At 54.7% G+C, this 20,118-nt stretch overlaps 1 protein-coding gene across 1 annotated transcript in view; it reads left to right on the forward strand.

Moving 5' to 3' along the window:
- Positions 1 to 20,118, forward strand: part of GCK (glucokinase) — a 40,386-nt gene that overhangs the window by 11,129 nt on the left and 9,139 nt on the right. The window contains exon 2 of the mRNA XM_045865162.3: positions 19,531 to 19,693. Coding sequence (XP_045721118.1) covers positions 19,531 to 19,693 — 163 coding nt within the window. The remainder of the gene's footprint in view (positions 1 to 19,530; positions 19,694 to 20,118) is intronic.

A 20,118-nucleotide genomic window follows, 5' to 3' on the forward strand; every position in this document is an offset into this window, starting at 1 on the left:
GTGTGCGTGTGAGTGGGGGTGAGTGTGCGTGTGTGCACGCGTGCATGCATGAGTGTGCATGCACGGGTGGGTAAGTATGCGTGTGTGTGTGCATGTGTGTGTGAGTGGGGGTGAGTGTGAGTGTGTGAGTGTGCGTGCACGGGTGGGTATGTGTGCACGTGTGTGAGTGTGCGTGCACGGGTGGGTATGTGTGCACATGTGTGAATGTGTGTGCCAGGGTGAGCGAGTATGTGTGCGTGTGTGAGTGGGGGAGAGTGTGCATGTGCACGTGCAGCAGTTTCGGGGACTTGCCCTTGGCCGTTCCTATTACAAACTCTACGGGTCAGGGAACCACTGTGAGGGTTCCTCCAATAGCTACTAAGTAAGTCCATTCCGATCCTGCACCCAGGATCTCCGGGTAGGTCCAGGGAACGAGCAGATCCTGTGTGAGGCAGACAGAGGCCGCCTCACCCCAATATGCCCCTGCGCTAACCGGGGGCCATGATGGCACTCGGGGACCCAGGCCTCGGTGTCCATTTTCATGAAACAGCCATCAGAATCTCTGAGGGTTACTTTTACCCAGTATACACTCGCTTTATTACACTTCACGGATTATTGTGGGTTTTTTACACACTGAAGGTTTGTGGCAATTCTGTTCAAGGAAGTCTCCCAGCACCATTTTTTCCAACAGCATTTGCTCACTTCACATCTCCGGCTCACATTTTGGTAATTTTCGTGATACTTCAGACTTCTGTGATCGCTGTATTTGCCGTGGTGATCTGTGACCAGTGATCTTTGAGGTTACTATTGTCATTGTGGTGGGGCCACGAACTGCGCCCATGGAAGATGGCGAACCTGGTCCCAAAATGTGTTCTGACTGCTCCATCCCCCATCGCTCTCCCTGTCCTCGGGCCTCCCTGTTCCCTGAGACACAACAAGATTGAAATTAGGCCAATTAATTACTCAACAATGGCCTTTATTTGTTCAAGGAAGAGGCACATGTCTCTCACTTTAAATCAGAAGCTAGAGGGGCGACTGGGTGGCTCAGTCGGTGAAGCGACTGCCTTCGGCTCAGGTCATGATCCCGGAGTCCCGGGATCGAGTCCCGCATCGGGCTCCCTGCTCCGTGGGAAGCCTTCTTCTCCCTCTCCCTCTGCCCTGCTTGTGTTCCCTCTCTCGCTGTGTCTCTCTGTCAAATAAATAAATAAAATTAAAAAAAAAAAAAAGTCAGAAGCTAGAAATGATCGAGCCAGTGAGGAAGACGTGTCAAAAACCAAGATAGTCCCATAGCGAGGCCTCTTGCACCGAACACTGAGCCGAGTTGTGAAGGCAAAGGAATAGCTCCTGAAGGACATTGCAAATGCTACTCCGGTGAACACAGGACTGGCGGGAGAGCGAAACAGCCTTATTGCTGACATGGACACAGCTTTAGTCATCGGGACAGCGGATTGACCCAGCCGCAACACTCCCGTCCGCCAAGGCCTCACCCAAAGCAAGGCCCTGACTCTTCGGTTCTGTGAAGGTTGAGGGAGGTGAGGAGGCTGCGGAGGAAAAGCTGGGAGCCCGCAGAGGTGGGTTCATGAGGTTTAAGGAAAGAAGCATCTCACGGGGGAGCAGCAGGTGCTGATGGAGAAGATGCAGCAAGTCATCCCGAAGATCCAGCTGAGGGAACTCAGGAAGGTGGCTCCGCCCAACAACAGACTTCCAGGGTAGATGGAACAGCTCTCTGTTGGAAGCGGATGCCAGCTAGGATTCTCATCGCTGGAGAGAAGAAGTCAGTGCTGGCCTCAAAGCCTCAAGGCGCAGGCTGACTCCTGTGGGGGAGGACGCAGCTGGGACTTAAAGATGAAGTCAGTGCTTGTTGACCTTTCCGAAAACCCTAGCACCCCTCAAGTTGTGTCAGATCTCCTGATCCTGTGCTCTAGAAATGGAGGCACAGAGCACATCGGTTTACAACATGGTTGACTGAATATTTAAGCCCACCACTGAGATCCACTTGTTGCTCAGAGGAAAAGGATTCCTTTCCAAATATTACTGCTCACTGACGGTGCACCTGGGCTGGTCACCTAACAACTCTGCTGGAGATGGACGGCGAGATGAATGCTGGCTTCACGCCTAACACGACAGCTATTCCGCAGCCTGTGGATCAAGGAGAAATTCCGACTTTCAAGTCTTATTAGTTTGAAATACCTTTTGTTAGGCCGTGACTAACCACAGACAGGGATTCCTCTGAGGTTGCTGGGAAAAGCAAATTGAAAGCCTTCTGGAAAGGATTCACCACTTTAGATGCCATGAAAAACATTCATGATTTATGGCAAGAGGTCAAAGTATCAGCATTCACAGAAATTTGGAAGAAGGTGATTCCAACACCCACGGAAGACGTGGAGGGGCTCCAGACTGGAGTGGGGGGGGTCCCCGCAGGTGTGCCAGAAACAGCAGGAGACCTAGAGGGCGAAGTGGGGCCGGAAGATGGGGCTGATTTGCTGCATCTCAGGATAAACAGATGAGGAGTTGCTTCTGGTGGACGAGCAAAGAAAGCGTTGATTGAGATGGAACCCACTTCTGGTGGAGATGCTGGGAAGATTGTTGGAGTGACAACACAGGATTTGGAATATCACACGACCCGAGTTGGTAAAGCCCAGCAGGGTTTGAGAGGATGGACCCCAAAGTTGATAGAAGTTCTCCTGGGAGTGACATGCTGTCAAACAGCATCACCTGCTACAGAGATGTCCATGCAAGGAAGAGTCAATCAGAGCAGCCAAGTTCACTGTTGTCTTCGTAAGACCACAGCGACAGCCTCGCCCACCTTGAGCGACCGCCGCCCTGGCTGAGTCAGCGGCCACCAACATCAGGGCAGACCCTCCACCAGCAAGAAGATCGTGACTGTCTGAAAGCTCAGGTGATCGTTCGCGTGTTTTAGCAATACAGTATTTTTTTTTAAAGATTTATTTATTTAGAGAGTGACAAGGGTGGGTGGGGGGAGAGGCAGGTCCCAGAGAAGCTCACGCCTTGAGTCTCTGAGACACCGGCGTGGTCTTCGAGTGAGAGGAGGTGTCCTCCTACAGCAGAGCTATTCTGTGAGCCCAGAGGGCTCATGGCCGTATGGAAGTTCAAACTCGCACGCTCGGAAAACCGACCACGTGTGCCCCTGCGTCTCCTCGTTCAGCGATGCCGCGGTGACACGCTGGAAATCGGCCTTGGATGGAGTCTCAGCACCACAAAAACCAGAAAACGCTCCAGACCAGGGCCTCCGCCATCCCTGAGCCCCAGTCGTGGGGCTTTTGGCGGCTCTCTGCTGCGGCCCCCCGCCGGCTCTCCAGCTCTGTCCACCTTTGGCCGCAGGTGACAAATTCTGCCAGGTGACCCTCTTCCCCTGACCCTTGGCTTTAGATCCAGAGCCCTGAGCCTCCTATTTTCTCTTTTCAGTGCATCGTGCCTTATCAACAGCCCCTCGGTCGCACAGTCCTTAGGGCTGCTATCTCCCCCCCCGACCCCGCCCGAGCCCTTGGTCCCAGACATCACCCCGGTGGTGCCCCTCCCAGCAGCATCCGCATACGCCCGCGGGGATGGGTGGTGGCTGCCGCCGCGGGCAGCGAGGTACCAGCACCGCCCCCTCCCTCCAGCCACCCTGCTGCAGGCAGCCCCCTCCACACCCCACCTGACCTCTAGGACCGGCCCGGCACCCAGAAGGGAGGTCCTGGGGGGCCTGGGACGAGGCTTCCGGAGCCCACCGTTTGGTGGGAGAGCGCGCTCAGGTGAGGCCCGCAGGGCATGGCGCAGGATAAGACTGGGCCCGAGGCAGATTCGGGTCTGATCCCACAAGGAACCCTGGAGCATGAACAGCATCGAGAGCTGTCCCTCCTGAGGCTGGGACAGACGTTGTGCCCTCCAGCAGTCAGTCGTTGGCTGGGGGTCCTGGGGAGGGGGGCTAGGGCCTCCAGCTCTGGCAAATAAAAGTTCAGAATGCCCAGTTGCGTTCGAATTTCAGATAAGCAGCCAGGAAAATGTTCATGTCTGTCTCCAGTTATTGCAGGACACACTGGATTTTCTCTGCCCGTCCTCGGGGGGCCACAGTGTCGCAGGTGTTTCTGGGTGGGGTGACGTCGTGGAAGGACGGGGATCTTGGCAGCTCCCAACACCATGTGCTGTTGTGAGGACAGAACCGAACCGCTGTTGAGGGCTGGGGGTTAACGGCTTGCTACTGCGCAGAAATGCTTAGAGGGTTGTTGTACAGTGTTCGTGGCCTTTGGAGACTTAGATGGAGTTTTCAGTGGGCGTCACTTTTTGTCACTTAAAGCAAGCAGGGTAGGCTCCTGCTTTGTAAATTATCGCCCCCACACGTTTCCAAAGTGTCTGCAAGGTCATGCGTGTAGCTCAGCCACCGCGACTAGGACGTTTGTGTGGGGAGCTGCGTCCGCTCGAGTTTAGCCAGCTGAACGCTCACCCCTGGAGCGAGTCAGAGCGGAGAACAGAGCGGAGAACAGAGCGCTGCCCCCGATCCTTTCACACACAGCCCACCCCACCCTGTTTCTAGCTGGCGGGGGGGAGCCCCCCCCAGAACCTCTCAGACGTGGCCCAGGAGGGCAGGAGGATCAGATCCCAGGAAGCCGGGGGGGTGGGCACGGGGGGCTGCTCACCTTCTCCGCTCAGGCCTTGTCCCCCAGACCGCCAGTTGCTAACCAATTTCCAGCACAGCACAGGGTCTCCCTCACCTCGAGGCCAGTCCGGCTCCTGCCTCGGCCCCTGGGGGCTTTCTTGAGCCCACCCTGTTGAAAGTAACTACTGACTACACCCCCCCCATTCCTTGCTTCCCCCATGCAGCAGAGCAGACTCAGCCCCCCATCCTTCAGGCTGTACCCCGTCGACCCAGCTAACACGGAGCTTATCTGCAGGGCCCATAATCTCACGTAATAAATAGTCAGGAGCATGATGGCTCCCAGCCCAATACGGCGCCACCTGACGCCAGGCCCCAGGGGGGCCCTGCTGATTTTCCCCGCCTCCCCCTCACGGCTGCAAGGTGAGCCCACAGCGTAGAAATACCAACAGATACTCCAGAGCAATAAGGGCGGGACTTCCGCTAGCATGTCTTCTCAAGGGGCCTCCCTCTTAGCATTTCACAGAAGACGGTGTGCAACAGTGAAGAGTGAGGCCGGGCGGGTCCATCCCCCAGGGCTGGGGGCACTGCCACCTGACCCCCACATGAAACAGAGGGTCCCCGAGCAAGCAGAAGGGGGATGCGTCTACCTAGGAGCATGGGCAGCCCCGCTCACAGCCCAGGAGCGCGCCCCCCCTCTGGCCAGAGCCAAGGCCAATGACCTGGTTGCAGGACAGGACCAGACCCGGTCGCAGGGATGGCTCCCCGGTCGCTCTGGCCTCCAGCCGTGGCTGAGGAGTGCCAACCCACGGAGGCCAGCATGTCATCTGGTCTGGGGGCTCAGGATAGATGGGGTCTTGCTCTCCTGGGCACCACCTCTCAAGAGTGCAAGAAGGCTGCTTAGAGTGATGCTCTCCAAGTGGCATTTGGCTGTGGCCCAGAGAAAGGGAAGCTGAGCAGACGGGTGACATGCCCGGGGACCCTGTTTCATAGGATCTCCTCACCCTGTGATGGCTCTGGCTTCCACAAAGCCGGACTGAGGCTGGGACACTGGACAGGGAGGGGAGCCCTGGCTCTCCTGACCCCTTCTGGGCCCGGACCTCTGGTCCAGGTAAGAACAGACAATCTTGCAGAGTGGCGGGTTTTGTCTGTGCCAACCTGCAGCTCAGCAGGGGGAGCATCTCAGTCCTGCAGAAACTGAAGGTCTGTGGGAAGGAGGGACTCGTCTGAGGTCAGGTAGCTCGCCGAGAGCTGGAACCACGACGGGAGGCAGGCTGGTTGTCCCCCAGGGTGCCTGTACCTTCCCCCCTCTCCCCCAGACCCCTACTGTGCCAGCCTCATGCACTGCTCTTCCTCTTGTAACTAGGGTATGATAGTAAGGTTCACCCCTTTAACTGTACAGTCCAGTGAGTTTTGTCAGATGGATATGGTTTCGTAACCACCATCAACCATTGAGATACAGAATCTTTCCACCTCCCAAAAAGTTCCCCCTGGTCCTGCCTCCTTGCTGTCAATCAGCCCTCCCACTCCCCCTGATTCCTGGAAACCATGGGTCTGTTTTCTCTCCCTTCAGTTTTCCCTCTTCTTTGTAAATGGAATAATTAAGAACTTCCTCATCTCACCTTAGAAGAAACTGCCAAGCTGCTTTCCAAAATGAGCCGAGCCATTCTGTATTCCCACCAGCAGTGTTTGAGGGTGCCGGTTGCTGCATACGTATCCTCCTCGACTCTTGGTTTTGTCCATCTTTTAAACTTCATTCATTCTGGCCAGTATGCGTGGGCATGACATTGTGGTTTGAATTTGCATTTCACTGACTGACTCATAATGTATATGTTTTTATATGCTTATTGAGTATTCTTCAGTGAGGCTTTTAAAATTGGGGTGTTGTCTTCTTGTTGAATTGTCAGAGATCTTTATATATTGTGGGTACAAAGCATTTCATCAGACATGGTTTTGCCACAAGGTGAGAGTAACTCTACCAGGGTCCTATTAGGGACTTGGAAGCACTCCAACTGCCCACACCCTGGCAAGAGCCCCTCGGCTGTCATGACGGCATTCCTAAGCTGATGCCCCAGCTGGCCCGTCCTGCCACTGCTCCTCCAGAGGCAGGACAGCACAGTGAGTGGTAGGAGAGGCTCTGGTGATCAAACCTGGTGTTTGCAGGCTGTAGGAGGGGCGGCTGACCTCTCTGGGGCCTGATGTCTGTGCTGCTCAGTGCATGCACGGCCGTGACCGTCATGACTACCCCCCAGCCCTGTCCCTCCTGGGCTCTGCCTTGTAACCTCCCTGCCTCTGGTCATTGTGCTGTCCCCAGCCGCACAGTCTGGCGAATACTCAGCTGTGTCCCAGCACCAGATCCCTCGCACACAGCCCCCGCCTGACAAGTTTTGTCTACTTGTCAGCTCACTAAATAAGCATCTATTAAGACTTGTCATGGGGCACCTGGGTGGCTCAGTCGGTGAAGCGTCTGCCTTCGACTCAGGTCATGATCCCAGGGTCCTGGGATCGAGCCCTACATCGGGCTCCCTGCTCACCGGGAAGCCTGCTCCTCCCTCTCCCACTCCCCCTGCTCCTGTTCCCTCTCTAGCTGTCTCTCTCTCTGTGACAAGTAAATAAATAAAATCTTAAAAAAAAAATGTTTGGGGTGCCTGGGTGGCTCAGTCGTTAGGCGTCTGCCTTCGGCTCAGGTCATGATCCCAGGGTCCTGGGATCAAGCCCCGCATCGGGCTCCCTGCTCAGCGGGGAGCCTGCTTCTCCTTCTCCGCCTGCTGCTGGGCACTCTGTCTCTCAAAAAAAAAAAAAAAAAAAAGACTTGTCATGGGCCAGACCTTGCATCAGACATTTCCATGTCCGTATTTTTTTTAAAACTAGCTGCGTCTAGCGTTCCTGTTAGGAGAAGGTTTTTGACATCTGTTAGGTTTCTTCTTCTTCTAACCCATCTGGTGAGGCTTTCTATGTCTTCCTGAGTCAATTCTGGTAATTTATATCATTTTAAAAATTGTCTCTTTTCTCCAGATTTTAAAGATGTATTGAAGCAAGTCTTATCTATAACCCATAAAACTTTTCAAGTTCCCTTTCTTATCACTAAAGTTGTTTGTTGGTGCCTTCTTTTATCCTTGATCAGATTACCACGTTTACTATTTTACTGTGCTTTTCCAGGAAATTGTGTTTGGGGTTTGTCAGTCAAGTTTGCCGTTGGTTTTGTTGGTGTTTTCTGTATCACGTGTTTCTGCTTTTACCATTATTGATTTTTTAAATTCTGATTTTCTTTAGGCTTACTTTGTTCTCTGAAAGTTAGGGTGTTTAGCATCCTGAGAAGCAAGCTTAGCTCGCTGATTTTGTCCTTATTTTCTCTGTATATGCATGGGAGGGTATTAAATATTCCTTTGAGCCCTGCTCTGGCTATTAGCCATACGTTCTGGACTCAGCACGCTCACGGTTACTCATTTATAATGGGTCAGTAACCCAACCCAAACTTCCTGTTTCACCCAAAGGCTGTTTACAACAGCCCTACTGCTGGGTGTGCGTTAGCTCAAGCCTCCGTAAATATCTGTGTTTCTCCAATTGCCTCTGACACTGTCCTGCTGGCCCCTCTGTGGGGAATGTTCCTCTACCTGCCACTTCTCCCCCATGCACGGGGCTGTAGGAATGAGCCTTGAGAAGCCCTGCCCGGGCCCCCAGAGCCCCGTCAGTGTCCTGCATGGCCCCAAAAGACACCCGTGTCAGCTTGTATGGGTTACTCGCTGGTCTCTCCTGCTACATTGTAAGTCCTGGAGAACTAAACACGGGTCACCTCCGTGATCTCGGACCGAGCACAAATCAGGTACTCAACGGTGTTAAAAACACAAGGGCCTCAAGTCCATTTCCAATCTCTGTTTTTGGTCATTGACGCCATCATTCTGGGTGTTAATTAGGGCATGCTTAATTGCTGTAACCAATACACCCAAACAGGAAATGGGTGTGCTCTGTAGACTTGTGGCCCTTGCTCCCGTGATAACCAAGTGCAGGTGTTGGCCAGCTGGTGGGTCTCCCCTTCTCCTCCTTGTCTCCGTGTAGCTTATAGGAACATGGGAAAGAACCCAGAAGAGCCATTCTCTTCTGAAAAGCCTGGACCCAGCAAGGGGATGCATCGTTTCTGCTCACATTTCATAGATGCATCTCACTGCAAGAACCGCGGGCCAGCCACACAGCTGGCTTTGGGACCACGGGGGATCTGGGCCACAACTGGCCGTGTCTGCCACAGTCCACTCCTCCAGCCACCACGTGTCCATGCCCGCCTTTCTGCCTTACACACAGAATGCACACTAATTCCTCCCCAAAGGCAATGACCCACGATGCCTCGCCATCCCCGTGCCAGGGGCAGTGGCAGGCATCCCCACTAGGCCCGTCCCTCCTCACTCGTGGGTGAGGGCAGCGTGGGCAGCATCCAGCATGGTGCAGGGCGCCTGCTGGGGAGTGTTGCTGAATGAATGAACGCACGAGTTGTGCTTCGGTGGTGATCCCATTTGGGGAAGTCAGAGACATGCTCGTACTGTACAAGTAGACCATTCAAATTCACCATTTTAACCACTTTTTAAGCATGCAAGTCAGTGGCGTTTAATACATTCACAATATTGTGCAACTCTCACCACTTTTCCCCAAGCCTTCTCATTGTCCCAGGCAGAAACGCAGTGACTCCCCCTCCCTGCCCCCAGACTCCCTTGGGAGCCACTGTTCATGAATTTGTCTATCGTGACATTTTGCCTAAGCAGAATCCCGCAACATCTGTCCTTTGCGTCTGGCTTGGGTCACTCGGCGTGATGCCATCATCCATGTCTCGTGTCGGGAGTTCATTGCTCTTCAGGACTGAAGAGTGTTTCGCTGTAGTTGATCCTGCACTTTGTCTACCTGTTAACAGAGAGTGAGGTCGCTTCCACCTGTGGTCGTCGTGGATGATGCGTTCTCGAATCCTGGCACGCGGGCATCTTTCTGAGTCCCTGGTTTGGGTTCTGTGGGGAATATACCTAGGAGTGCAGTCTCTGGGTAACATGGTCACGCTGCATCTGACGTTGTGATGATTTCCACAGCGGCTGAACCAGGCTGCGTTCCCACCAGCAACGTGTGCGGGTTTCACTGTCCCCCACAGTCTCACCAACACTTCTTTTCGTTTTTAACCTAGCCGCCCTCAAAGGGTTGAAATGGTTCCTCACTGTGGTTTGGTCTGCATTTCCTGACTAGCGCTGTTGAGCGTTTTCTCATGTGCTTACTGTCCCCTTCTCTGTCTTCTTTTTTTTTTTTTAAGATTTTATTTATTTATTTGAGAGAGAGAGAATGAGAGAGAGAGAGAGAGCATGAGAAGGGGGAGGGTCAGAGGGGGAAGCAGGCTCCCCGCTGAGCAGGGAGCCCGATGCGGGACTCGATCCCGGGACTCCAGGATCATGACCTGAACCGAAGGCAGTCGCTTAACCAACTGAGCCACCCAGGTGCCCAAGGCTGATCAATTTTAAATAGCTTTAAGTCTCTGTTGAAATAATCCTGGCTTCTGCCAGAGAAGGCACAGAAAGCTTTTTTTTTTTTTAAGATTTTATTTATTTATTTGAGACAGAGAGAGTGAGAGACAGCATGAGAGGGAGGAGGGTCAGAGGGAGAAGCAGACTCCCTGCCGAGCAGGGAGCCTGATGCGGGACTCGATCCCGGGACTCCAGGATCACGACCTGAGCCGAAGGCAGTCGCTCAACCGACTGAGCCACCCAGGCGCCCGACATCATACTATTTTTTTTTTCTTTTTTTTAAGATTTTATTTATTTATTTGACAGAGAGAGAGAGAACACAAGCAGGGGGAGTGGCAGGTAGAGGGAGAAGCAGGCTCCCCGCCGAGCAGGGAGCCCGATGCGGGACTCGATCCCGGGACTCCAGGATCATGACCTGAGCCGAAGGCAGTCGCTTAACCGACTGAGCCACCCAGGCGCCCCCCTTCTCTGTCTTCTTTGCAGAAATTCTGCTCAAGTCCTTTGCCCATTTTTAAATTGGGTTGTTTGTCGTTGAGCTGTGAGAGTTCTTATAAAACCCCGCATATCAGACCTTTATCTGATGCAAGATTTGCCCCGGTTTTCTCCCACTGAGAAGGCCCCGCCAGGGTCTTCTCACCCATCTGATGGCATGCTTTCTTGTACAAGTTTTTAATTCTGCAGGAGTCCAGTTTACCTCTTTTTGGTTTGGGTGTCATGTTTAAGAAAAATCATTGCCAAACCCAAGGCCATGAATATTTACACTTATGTTTTCCTCTCAGAATCTTATAGTTTGTGCTTCTTGAATGTGTATATTCATGTACTTCGTCAAGTTCGGGAAGTTGTTTCCCCATTATTTTTTCAAATACTTTTTCTGCCCCTTTCCACCTCTCAGCGCCTGCTGGGACTCCCACAATACTCACGGTGATATGCTTGGTGGTGTCCCTTTGTCCTTTCTGCCAGGCAGCCTGGACAGTGCAGGGGCCTAACCTTCATGTTCATTGACTCTTTATTCCGCCTGCTCAAATCTGCTGTTGACCCACCCACCTCAGCATTTTTTTTTTTTCCATTTCAGCTATATTGTACTTTTTGTCTCCAAAATTTCTGTGTGGTATCTTTATATAATTTCTACTCTTCATTGTCATTCTCTATCTGTTCATACATCATTCTCCCAACTCCTTTTAGATCTTTATCTGTGGTTTCCTTTAGTTCATCGAACGTGTTTAATGTCTTTGACTAGTAATTCCAATGTTGGGCTTCCTCAAGGATAATTTCTATTAAATTCTTTTTCTCCTGTGAATGAGCCATATTTTCCTCCTTTTTTGTACGCTTTGTAATTTTGGGTTGTTGTTGAGAACTTGACATTTTGAAGCGTATAACGTGGCAACTCCGGAAGTTAGATTCTCCCCCTCCATGAGGATTGGTTTTCTTGCTTGTTGAGGGCTGCAGTTGTCCATTTGTATAGTGACTTTTCCAAACAATTTTCTATAAAGTCTTCTTTCTTTCTTTTTTTAATTTTTAAAAATGTTTTTCAAAGTGTGTATTTCTCATGTGTGGTCCCTGAAGAAGTTTCTGTTTTGATGTTTCTGCAGTCAGCCTGTGACCTGACAGAGATTTTCTTAAATATCTAGATCCCCCCCAAAAAAAGGGGAATATTTAACTGGCTTTGTATACCTCAGGCTGAAACAAAGGCAAGCTCTGCACTGAGCCCTCAGGAAGCCCAGAACAACCGAAGTGCACAACCCAAGGGCCTGGCTGCCCACCCTCCCATCAGCCAGGTGTTTTCGGGACACGGGTGCTGTCCCCATGGCCATGATAGGGATTAGGTGTGGGAGCTGGTTTGTGCATCCTGCTCACTCACAAGCCATCAGTAACCTCTCCTTTCCTCAAGCACTCCCCAGTTGCTGTAACTGTCTGATCAGGCTTGTCAGTTCCAAATTAATTAATTTTGATCCTTTTTTCTAAGTAACGGCTGTTTTGCTGGAGGAACTAACCCTGGAGTATCCTCCTTCAGCGTTTTCTGTGATGTCACTCCAAATCATTCTCTTTTCAGACAATAAGTCACACTGCTTTAGGGCAAGCCTGGCATCAAAGAGACTGTGCCACCTGCCTGTGTCCTTAGGACACTCCGAAATAATCAGCAGGCACAGGGTGGGGATTTGGCTTTACACCTGCCATAGATCTCGAGTATTGGACGGCCTGTGTTCTAAACTCTGACCCAGGGGCTAAAGCATCCTCTGGTAGCAAAAATAGCTACAAGTTATTGAACAACTTGGATTGCCAAGAATCTTATCTGCATTAACCTGTTGGATCCTCTCAATAGCCCCGTGAGGGAGGTACATTGTTATCTGCACTTTACTGATAGGGAAACTGAAGTGCAGAAAGTTAAGGGACTTGCCCAAGAAATACAGGCAGTGAATGGCAGTCAGTCTTCAGACTTTGGGCTGGTGACCTCATGCTCCTGTCCTGCCCTAGCAATATCCTGGTCCTGGGTGATCCCTTCACTCTGCCGCCCCCGCCCCAGCCAACGTGCAGGATGCTCCCTGTTCCCTCGCTCTTACTCTGCCCTGACACCTGGCCTCAGGCCTCCAGCGCCATCTGCTGTCAGGGGCAAACACCGGGCAATGCAGACCTTGGTGGCCACCCCCGCTGGCTGAAGCTGAGGTCTCCGAACATTTCTAGCCTGGAGGCAGCTCCAGAGGCTCTTTCCTGACCCCTGTGCGTGCTTGGCCCTGAAGGAGCCCTCCATCTAGTCATGAAGACTAACCTGCCAGCATACCTAAAGTCAGGCCAACCTGGGGATGAATCCCAGCCACATCACTTACACCTGTGGGATCTCTGAAGTCCCTTTGCTGCTGTGGGCCTCGGTTTCCCCATATAAAATGACAGCCCTAAGCTCACAGGTCAGTTGCGACCCACATAAAGCATTGGCCACAGCAGGCAGCGTGTGGAGGCCGCCGGGGGCTCGTTATCGTGACCCCAGGATGTTCTGCTGTCTCTAGGCTCATTTCCTCCTGGCCTCGGTGCCTGATGTCATCCTACCCCCAGGCCCCTGGCCCCCCTCACACAAGGGCACAGCCAGTCTACCCTGCAGTAAGCAAACACTTGCGACACTGCGCTGACCTCTAGGCCCTGTTGCATCAGGACAGGGGAGTGCCCAGCTGGTGCCCAGCTGGTGCCAAGGGCCACCAGGCCTGCGGGGGTGGGACTGGCATGCTGGGCTCTCTGGCTCCCGGCCCCATTTTCTATCCCGCTGGAATACGGGGTCTGGAAAGTGCCAATTTAACTGTGAACCTCCATCCTTCAGAGTCTGGGCCTCAGAACTTCTGGGCAAAAATAGCAGATGAGGCCTAAATAACACTTCTGTTTTGTTACCTTTGTTTAAAAATATTTCTCGGGGAGCTTGAGTGGCTCAGTCGGTTGAGTGTCTGAGTCTTGGTTTTGGCTCAGATCATGATCTCAGGGTTGTGGAACTGAGCCCCACATCAGGGTCCATGCTCAGCGTGAAGTCTGCTTGGGAATCTTTTTCTCCCTCTCCCTCTGCCCCTCCCCCTGCTCATGTGCTCCCCACCACAAGTTAAATCGATTTTTAAAAATATATATTTCTCTATTACACATTCACTGCAGAAAAACATAGGAAATACAGATAAGCAAAAAGGAAAATGAAAGCACTCCTATTTCCACCATCAAGATAATTACTCTGATCACCTTGCTCTATTTCTTAGTCATCTATTTCTGTGTCAAATATTACCTCAGAACTTCGTGGCTTGAGACAACAAGCCTTTATTACCTTACCCAGTTTCTGTGGGTCAGGAGTCCAGGAGTGGTTCAGCTTGGGGGTCTGGCTTGGGGTCTCATGAGGTTGCAGCCAAGAAGCCAGCTGGGGCTCCATCATCTGAAGGCTCGACGGGGGCAGGTGGATCTGCTCCCAAGGTGGTTCACTCACCTGCCTGGCAAGTGGTTGCTGAAGCCTCCGTTCTTCTCAGTAGACCTCCCCATAGGACCTGACTGTCCTCAGGCTGGCTTCCCTCCGCGTGAAGAATCCAAGAGAGAGCAAGGCAGAAACCACCATGTTTTTGATGGCCTAGCCTCAAAAGTCACACTCTGTCATTTCTGCAATATCCTATTAGTTACACAGGCTAGGCCTCCTCAGCGTAGGTGGGGACCACGTGGGGGGCAAATAACACAGGTGGGCTCAGTGGAGGCCCTGATGGAGGGTAGCTGCCACATTCTCTCTAACAGTATGTCAGGGACATCTTTCCATGCCAGGAGACGCAGATCAATCTTACTATTTTTAATGACTCATAAATGTAGCGTAATTTATCAAACCCATTCCCTGTAGCTGGATATGAGGCTTATGTGCCATTTCTTTCATCCTGGAATCTCTACCACGTGAACTTGTCAGATTATTTCCTAGAGGTAAATCAAGAAGAAAATGAAATCATGCCTGTTGACCTAGCTTCATGCGCAGCCAAGGGATGAGAAGACCGGCTGGAGCAAAGAGCAAGGTCCCTGGGATCCTGCTCTCTCTCCCTGTTAAGTGGGGAGCTCACTATCTACTGAAACGTCCTAGCCCATTGTCAAGAAGTTCTGTGTTGTCGTTTTTAAGAAATCCTATGCACAAACTATGTTCCTCCAACCTCTTTAGGACCGCCCTTGAGATACTGAAGACTCCAAGTACGTCCCTCATAAGCCATTTACTCTGAGGCCCAACCTTTCCTGGACCCTCTTATCTGGACAGGTCAGAGCCTCACCTGGAGCCCAGACTCACTGATGTCACCTCCCCATCTGAAGATGAGGCAGTGAGACAGGGCAAGTGATAGGCACATGGGAGGGCTGGTATGAGGACTGAGTCTGGCTCTGCAGGACTGCCTAGCGTGGGGAAGTGGGGACCCCTTCCTGTGCTACTGTTTCCGCAGAATGCATGGAGGGGGGCTGGGGAAAGGGCTCTGGGGAAGGATGCTTGCTAGTCAAAGTGCAAGCTTTGCAAGCGGAAGTCCAACTAACGAGAAAGGGGGCCGTGTGCCCCAGCCCTTGTCCATCCCAGCCTCCCAGAGGAGAGGGCTGGAAGATTCTGAGCCTCTTCTCAGGGGCTGTGTGCTCGCTCCAGAAGAAGGGCAGCTGCTGCTTAGCCTGGCTGGTCCAGAAGGACCCCCACCCCCACCCCCATCCAAACCCAGGATGAGCCCCATCACCGCACACAGAAAAAAACGACAGCTCAGAGCCAGGGGCTGGTGGGTCAGTGACCTGTTACAAGTGGGTCTGGTGAAGGTGCTTTTGCTCTATTTTAGGAAAGGGATCGATCGTGCCAAGGGCTTTCTTGGGGGTGACCCACTGGCCATTGGTGGGAGAGTCTGGCATTCTGTCCATCCACCATCCCCTCCCCCCAGCAAGTCGGGAGCTCCTGCTAATTTTAGCAGGGCCTGGCAGATGCCTATCCCAGGCATGACAAGTTCACTCCCCTCGGGGGCTGGGCTGGGGGGGTGGGGGGGGGACGCTGCATGCCGTCCAGCATCCAGAGCGAGCTCCCACCTGGACCTCTACTGCCCAAACCCAAGAATGACCTCTGACATTTAGAGGCAGGTTTTAACAATTTACAGTTTACAAGTCCCGACAAAAACAAGCATTTTTCACCTTGGGGGGGGGAATGGCCCTGGGCTGGGGGCAGCCGTTGGGGTGGTGTCCCACCCCCCCAGTATCAAAGACCCTCCTCTTTCCTTCCCTGCCCCACCCAGTCCCCTAGGCTCGGCTCTCATTGGCCCAAATGAGGTATTGAGCAATTCCCCCCCATCAATCCTGCGGCCTCATTGGCCGAAGGGACACATGCATCAGAGACAGGAGGGGCGGGGCAGAGCAGGGGAGGGGGAGTTCCCTTCACATCCCGCTGGGGGGTCGGGGCAGGGTCTTTTCCAGCCTCCCCGGAAACCCACCAGGGATTCCCGGGGCCGCAGTCTGGCCTGCAGAGGCCAGGCCCTCTCGGGCCCTCCCTGTGCGCGGGGCTCTTCACTGCACTTTCCTGCCCCCGGCAGCGTGGTGACCCCCAGCCCTGGCACCTCCAAGGACTGGAAGGCATATAGACTAGTTCTGTCCCCTCCCCACAGCACCTCCAGGCAGCTAGTCCCCACACTGGGGTGCGGAGAGCATGGGCACCACCCCCTGGCCTTGTCCCCCCAGTCCTGGTCAGCCCTGTCCCTGTGCAGGCCGCCTTTGCCCTCCGGCCCCGCCTGACCTGGTGGCAGTGAGCAGAGCATTTCAACACCTGCGCTCTCCGTGCAGAAGCCCTGGCAGCCTGCCGAGGGCACCTCTCCCGTGAGGTGGCCCTCACCTACACAGGTGGGCCTCAGGCTCCAGCCTGCAGCCCAGCCCCACACCTCAGCAGGCGGGGTGTCTCCACCTCCCCCCAAAACCTACCTTTTGGCCCCTCGAAGAGACGGCGATGGATGCCACCAGGAGCCAGGCCCAGACAGCCTCGAATCTGGTAAGGACCATCCCAGAGTGAAGGAGAGTGCTTCGCCCCACCGGACCGTGCATACGGGGCAGTCGGTTTGGCAGAGTCGACGTCGACGTCGGGGTGGTGCTGGACCCCTGGAAGGAAGCATTAGGCTGAGGGGCAGCTGTGCCTGTCACTGACCCCCTCCCCACGGCCCCCCCTGACACCCACGGTCCAGACTCTCCAGGAGGGGTCTGTAGGGATGGCGTCTTCCAGGGCACTCACTCCTGGGGCCAACAAGGCCACACTGTCACCTGAGCTCAGGCCTCACATAGCCATCTGCCACTTGGTACCCATCTCCCCTCGGCTAACAGACATGCCAACGTGCTGAGCCCGAGGGCCTGGTGTTCCCCCCCACCCCACCCCGTCTCAGTGAGGGGAGCCTCTCCGGGTGCCCAGGCATCAGTGTGTAGACAGTCCTTAAGGCCCCAGCCTGGACAAGGTCATCGGGTGTCGAGGTCAGAGGGGTAAAGTGGGAGGGATCAAGCTGTCTGGGTGAGTAGGATGGGGGTTGCATCTGGGGGGGGCTCAGGTGGCAGGATGTCTGCCCCCTTTATATGCTCTGGGACCTCATCCCCAGGACTCAGAGAAGAAGGCAGGATACCTGGGGGCGCCCCAACTTGACACATGAGGACACTGAGGGGAAGGCCCGACGGTGCTTTCTACCCTAGCGCAGTCCTGGGATGCCAGCCTGTATGCAGCTGTGGGCCTCTGAGGACGAGCGAATGAGGTCCCTGCGCAAACGCCAGGAGGACCTGTGGGTTCCAGCGCCCCGTCCCAGCGCTCTGGAGGCCAGTGTGAGCCTGTCATGGGTCCAGCAGCAGCTTGGCTCCCTGGGTGCCACACAGTGGGTGACCCTGGGCCAGTTGCCCATATGCTCCTGGGGTAAAGGATCCCCTGGTCCAGGAGAACCAGGCACCTGTAGGCCCCGATGCAGAGGAGGGGGCTTGCACCCACCCCGGAGGTCACTCCTCACCTTGAGAGGCAAGATGTGCTGGAGGCCAGTGTCAGCCCGTGGCCACCTAGAGGAACCTCCCAGCAGCACCCCTTCCCCACAAGGAACAGGAAATGCACACAGTGTGAGGGCCCGGGGGCGTGGGCCCTCGCCTGCAGAGCCTAGAGCCTCGCTTGGGCAGGGCCCGCATGAGGGCAGGTGACCGGGTGTCTCCTGCACACCCGCCCCACCAGGGACAGGCTCCCCCCCAACACACCCTGCCCAGGTGGGTGGCCTCCCCACAGCCCCAGCGAGAATGCAGACCTACTTTTGCAGAAGTGCTGCCAAATCCAGATTTGTCTGTACAAGCGTCTCTATTTAAATGCTGGCAGCAAACTTAAGCTTTTGAGAATATTGTACAGGACAAAGTGAGACCCACAGCGAGAGGCAACTTTACTGACAGAATGGGATCATCTCAGCCTTCTACTCCTGCTGCGTGGTGTCCCGGCAGGGATGGGACGTCCCGGGGCGGACGTGGGGTCTTCCTGGGCCTCCGCTGTCCCAGCGCCGCATGCCCTTAAGTGCTTCTGGGACCCTTTCTATAGAACGGATTCTTGGAGAGAAACGGCTAGGTTGAAATTAAATGTTGCCCGTTGACCCGGTGGTTTGACTTCCTGTGATTTCTGGGGTTCCACACAAGGGTCTCTGTGGCCTGGAAGCAGGCAGAGCGGGGGTTTCACCCACCGTCAGTGGCAGAGACCCACGGTGGGCCTGGACCCAGAGGGCAAAGCGAAGCCTTTGGCCCAATGCCCCTCATGAGTCTAGGGTCATGGCCACCGAGCGGGCAGCACAGCAACGGGGAGGGGTCTGAGGCTGGACCTTTGCAGCGTCTGCATCGCTCTTGCAAGAGTCTGTGATGTCCTACGTTCGGTCCCTCTGGACAACCCTGTCTCCGGGGAGATGCCCGGCCTCCTCTCAGGGACTTCGGCTCTTGCGCGTGCGGGCCACGAGGCACGCTGGCACACGCACCCCACCAGAGGCTTCTGCGAGCCCGTGCTCTTCTCGAAGCCGCTGCGGGCGCCTCCTCCTGGCGAACCGCGACAGCCGGTATGGGACGCTCGGCTCGGGGTGTGGCGTGTTGGCAGAATTCTGCAAGTGTTAATGTTTCTACTCCTTGCTGGCACATTTTACATTCGAAAGCGTGTGAGAGACAGGCCGAGGGGGCCAGCCTGTGGCCGTGCGCCCCTGAGAACGGCCTGGATTGCTCCGCCAAGGAGGAGGGCATCTATGGGGCTACGCTCCCACCTGGGCCCAGAGCTGCAGAATGGCTTGGCAAACATTGGTGTTTGGTTCTGTGTGTTTTGTCACTGACTCTGTCAGCCCCATCCCTTTGTGACCTTCCCTGGGTTCAAACTTTAAGTGTAGGGATGTGGTCCCTAAGGAAGGACCTGTATGCCTTAGGAATGCTGTTGGCTGCCGGGAGCCAAAAACCTGGCTTAATTATGGCTTCCAGTGATTCGTGGTTGCTCCCACAAGCAGCACATGGAGGTGGGAGGATCCAGAGCTGGTCAGCACATCGGGACCGGGCTGCTCTGCCTCTCTTCCCGCCATCCCTCCCCGCCAACAGCCTTGTCTCCTCATTGTCATAGGACAGCTGCTGCAGTGCCGGCCATCACACTCTTACACCACTGTGTTCACAGTTATGCGGGCACTGACCTTCCCAGGAAGGGAAGGTCCTGCTAACATCAGACTTCTCTTTCCCTGTCATTGGCCAGAACTGGGCCACATGCCCGGCACGAAACCGATTACCGGCAAAACGGCACAGGATAGCGGTGCTTGGCTTGGCCCGCTCGTGGGCTGTACCCTGGGCTGGGGAGGGGCTGCCGTTCTAGCTTTTCAGCTGGTCTTAACAGGGAATTTGAACTGAAGGGTCATCTCAGACCCAGGGCCAGAGGGCCAGGGAGACCCCTGGTGTGTGCAGGACGCCCATAAGTTGGGCATCCAGGCCCCCACCCCACGCAGCTGCTCCCCCTCGACTCCTGCACAGGCAGAGCAGATCCTGGCCGACTTCCAGCTGCAGGAGGCTGACTTGAAGAAGGTGATGCGGCGGATGCAGAAGGAAATGGCGCGGGGCCTGCGGCTGGAGACCCACGAGGAGGCCAGCGTGAAGATGCTGCCCACCTACGTGCGCTCCACCCCGGAGGGCTCAGGTATGCTGTCCTGGGCGGGCAGGGAGGGGCCCCACACGGCAGCCAGAAGCTGCTCAGCTGAGGACAGCCAGCCCCAGGCCCCAGCAGGGAGAGGCCCCCCCAGGTCCTTGCTTATGGTTCGGAATATCCCCAGAGACCCCAGACAGGCCCTCCCCACGTCTGCCCCAACACAGGCTGGTTCTCACCCCGAGCTCCGCCAGCCCAGCCCTGGGGTCTTTACCCCGGCCTCAAGAAAATGGGCCGTTTGCATCTCACAATAAGAAACTCGTTCTTCAGGGTGGTGGGGGGACCCCCCCAGCCCAATCCTGAGTCTGGGCCATTTCACTAGGTCTTCACTTGGGACCTGGGCTTGGGATGGCTTTGGTCCAAGGCAGGGAGTTCCCATGGAGTTCCCCAGTTCACCTCTGACTGTTCCCCCAGTGGAC

This window comes from Mirounga angustirostris, unplaced genomic scaffold, assembly GCF_029215605.1.
Source record: "Mirounga angustirostris isolate CCGP_5_RB_7025 unplaced genomic scaffold, mMirAng1.0.hap1 SCAF_12, whole genome shotgun sequence".
NCBI classification, from domain to species: Eukaryota; Metazoa; Chordata; class Mammalia; order Carnivora; family Phocidae; genus Mirounga; species Mirounga angustirostris.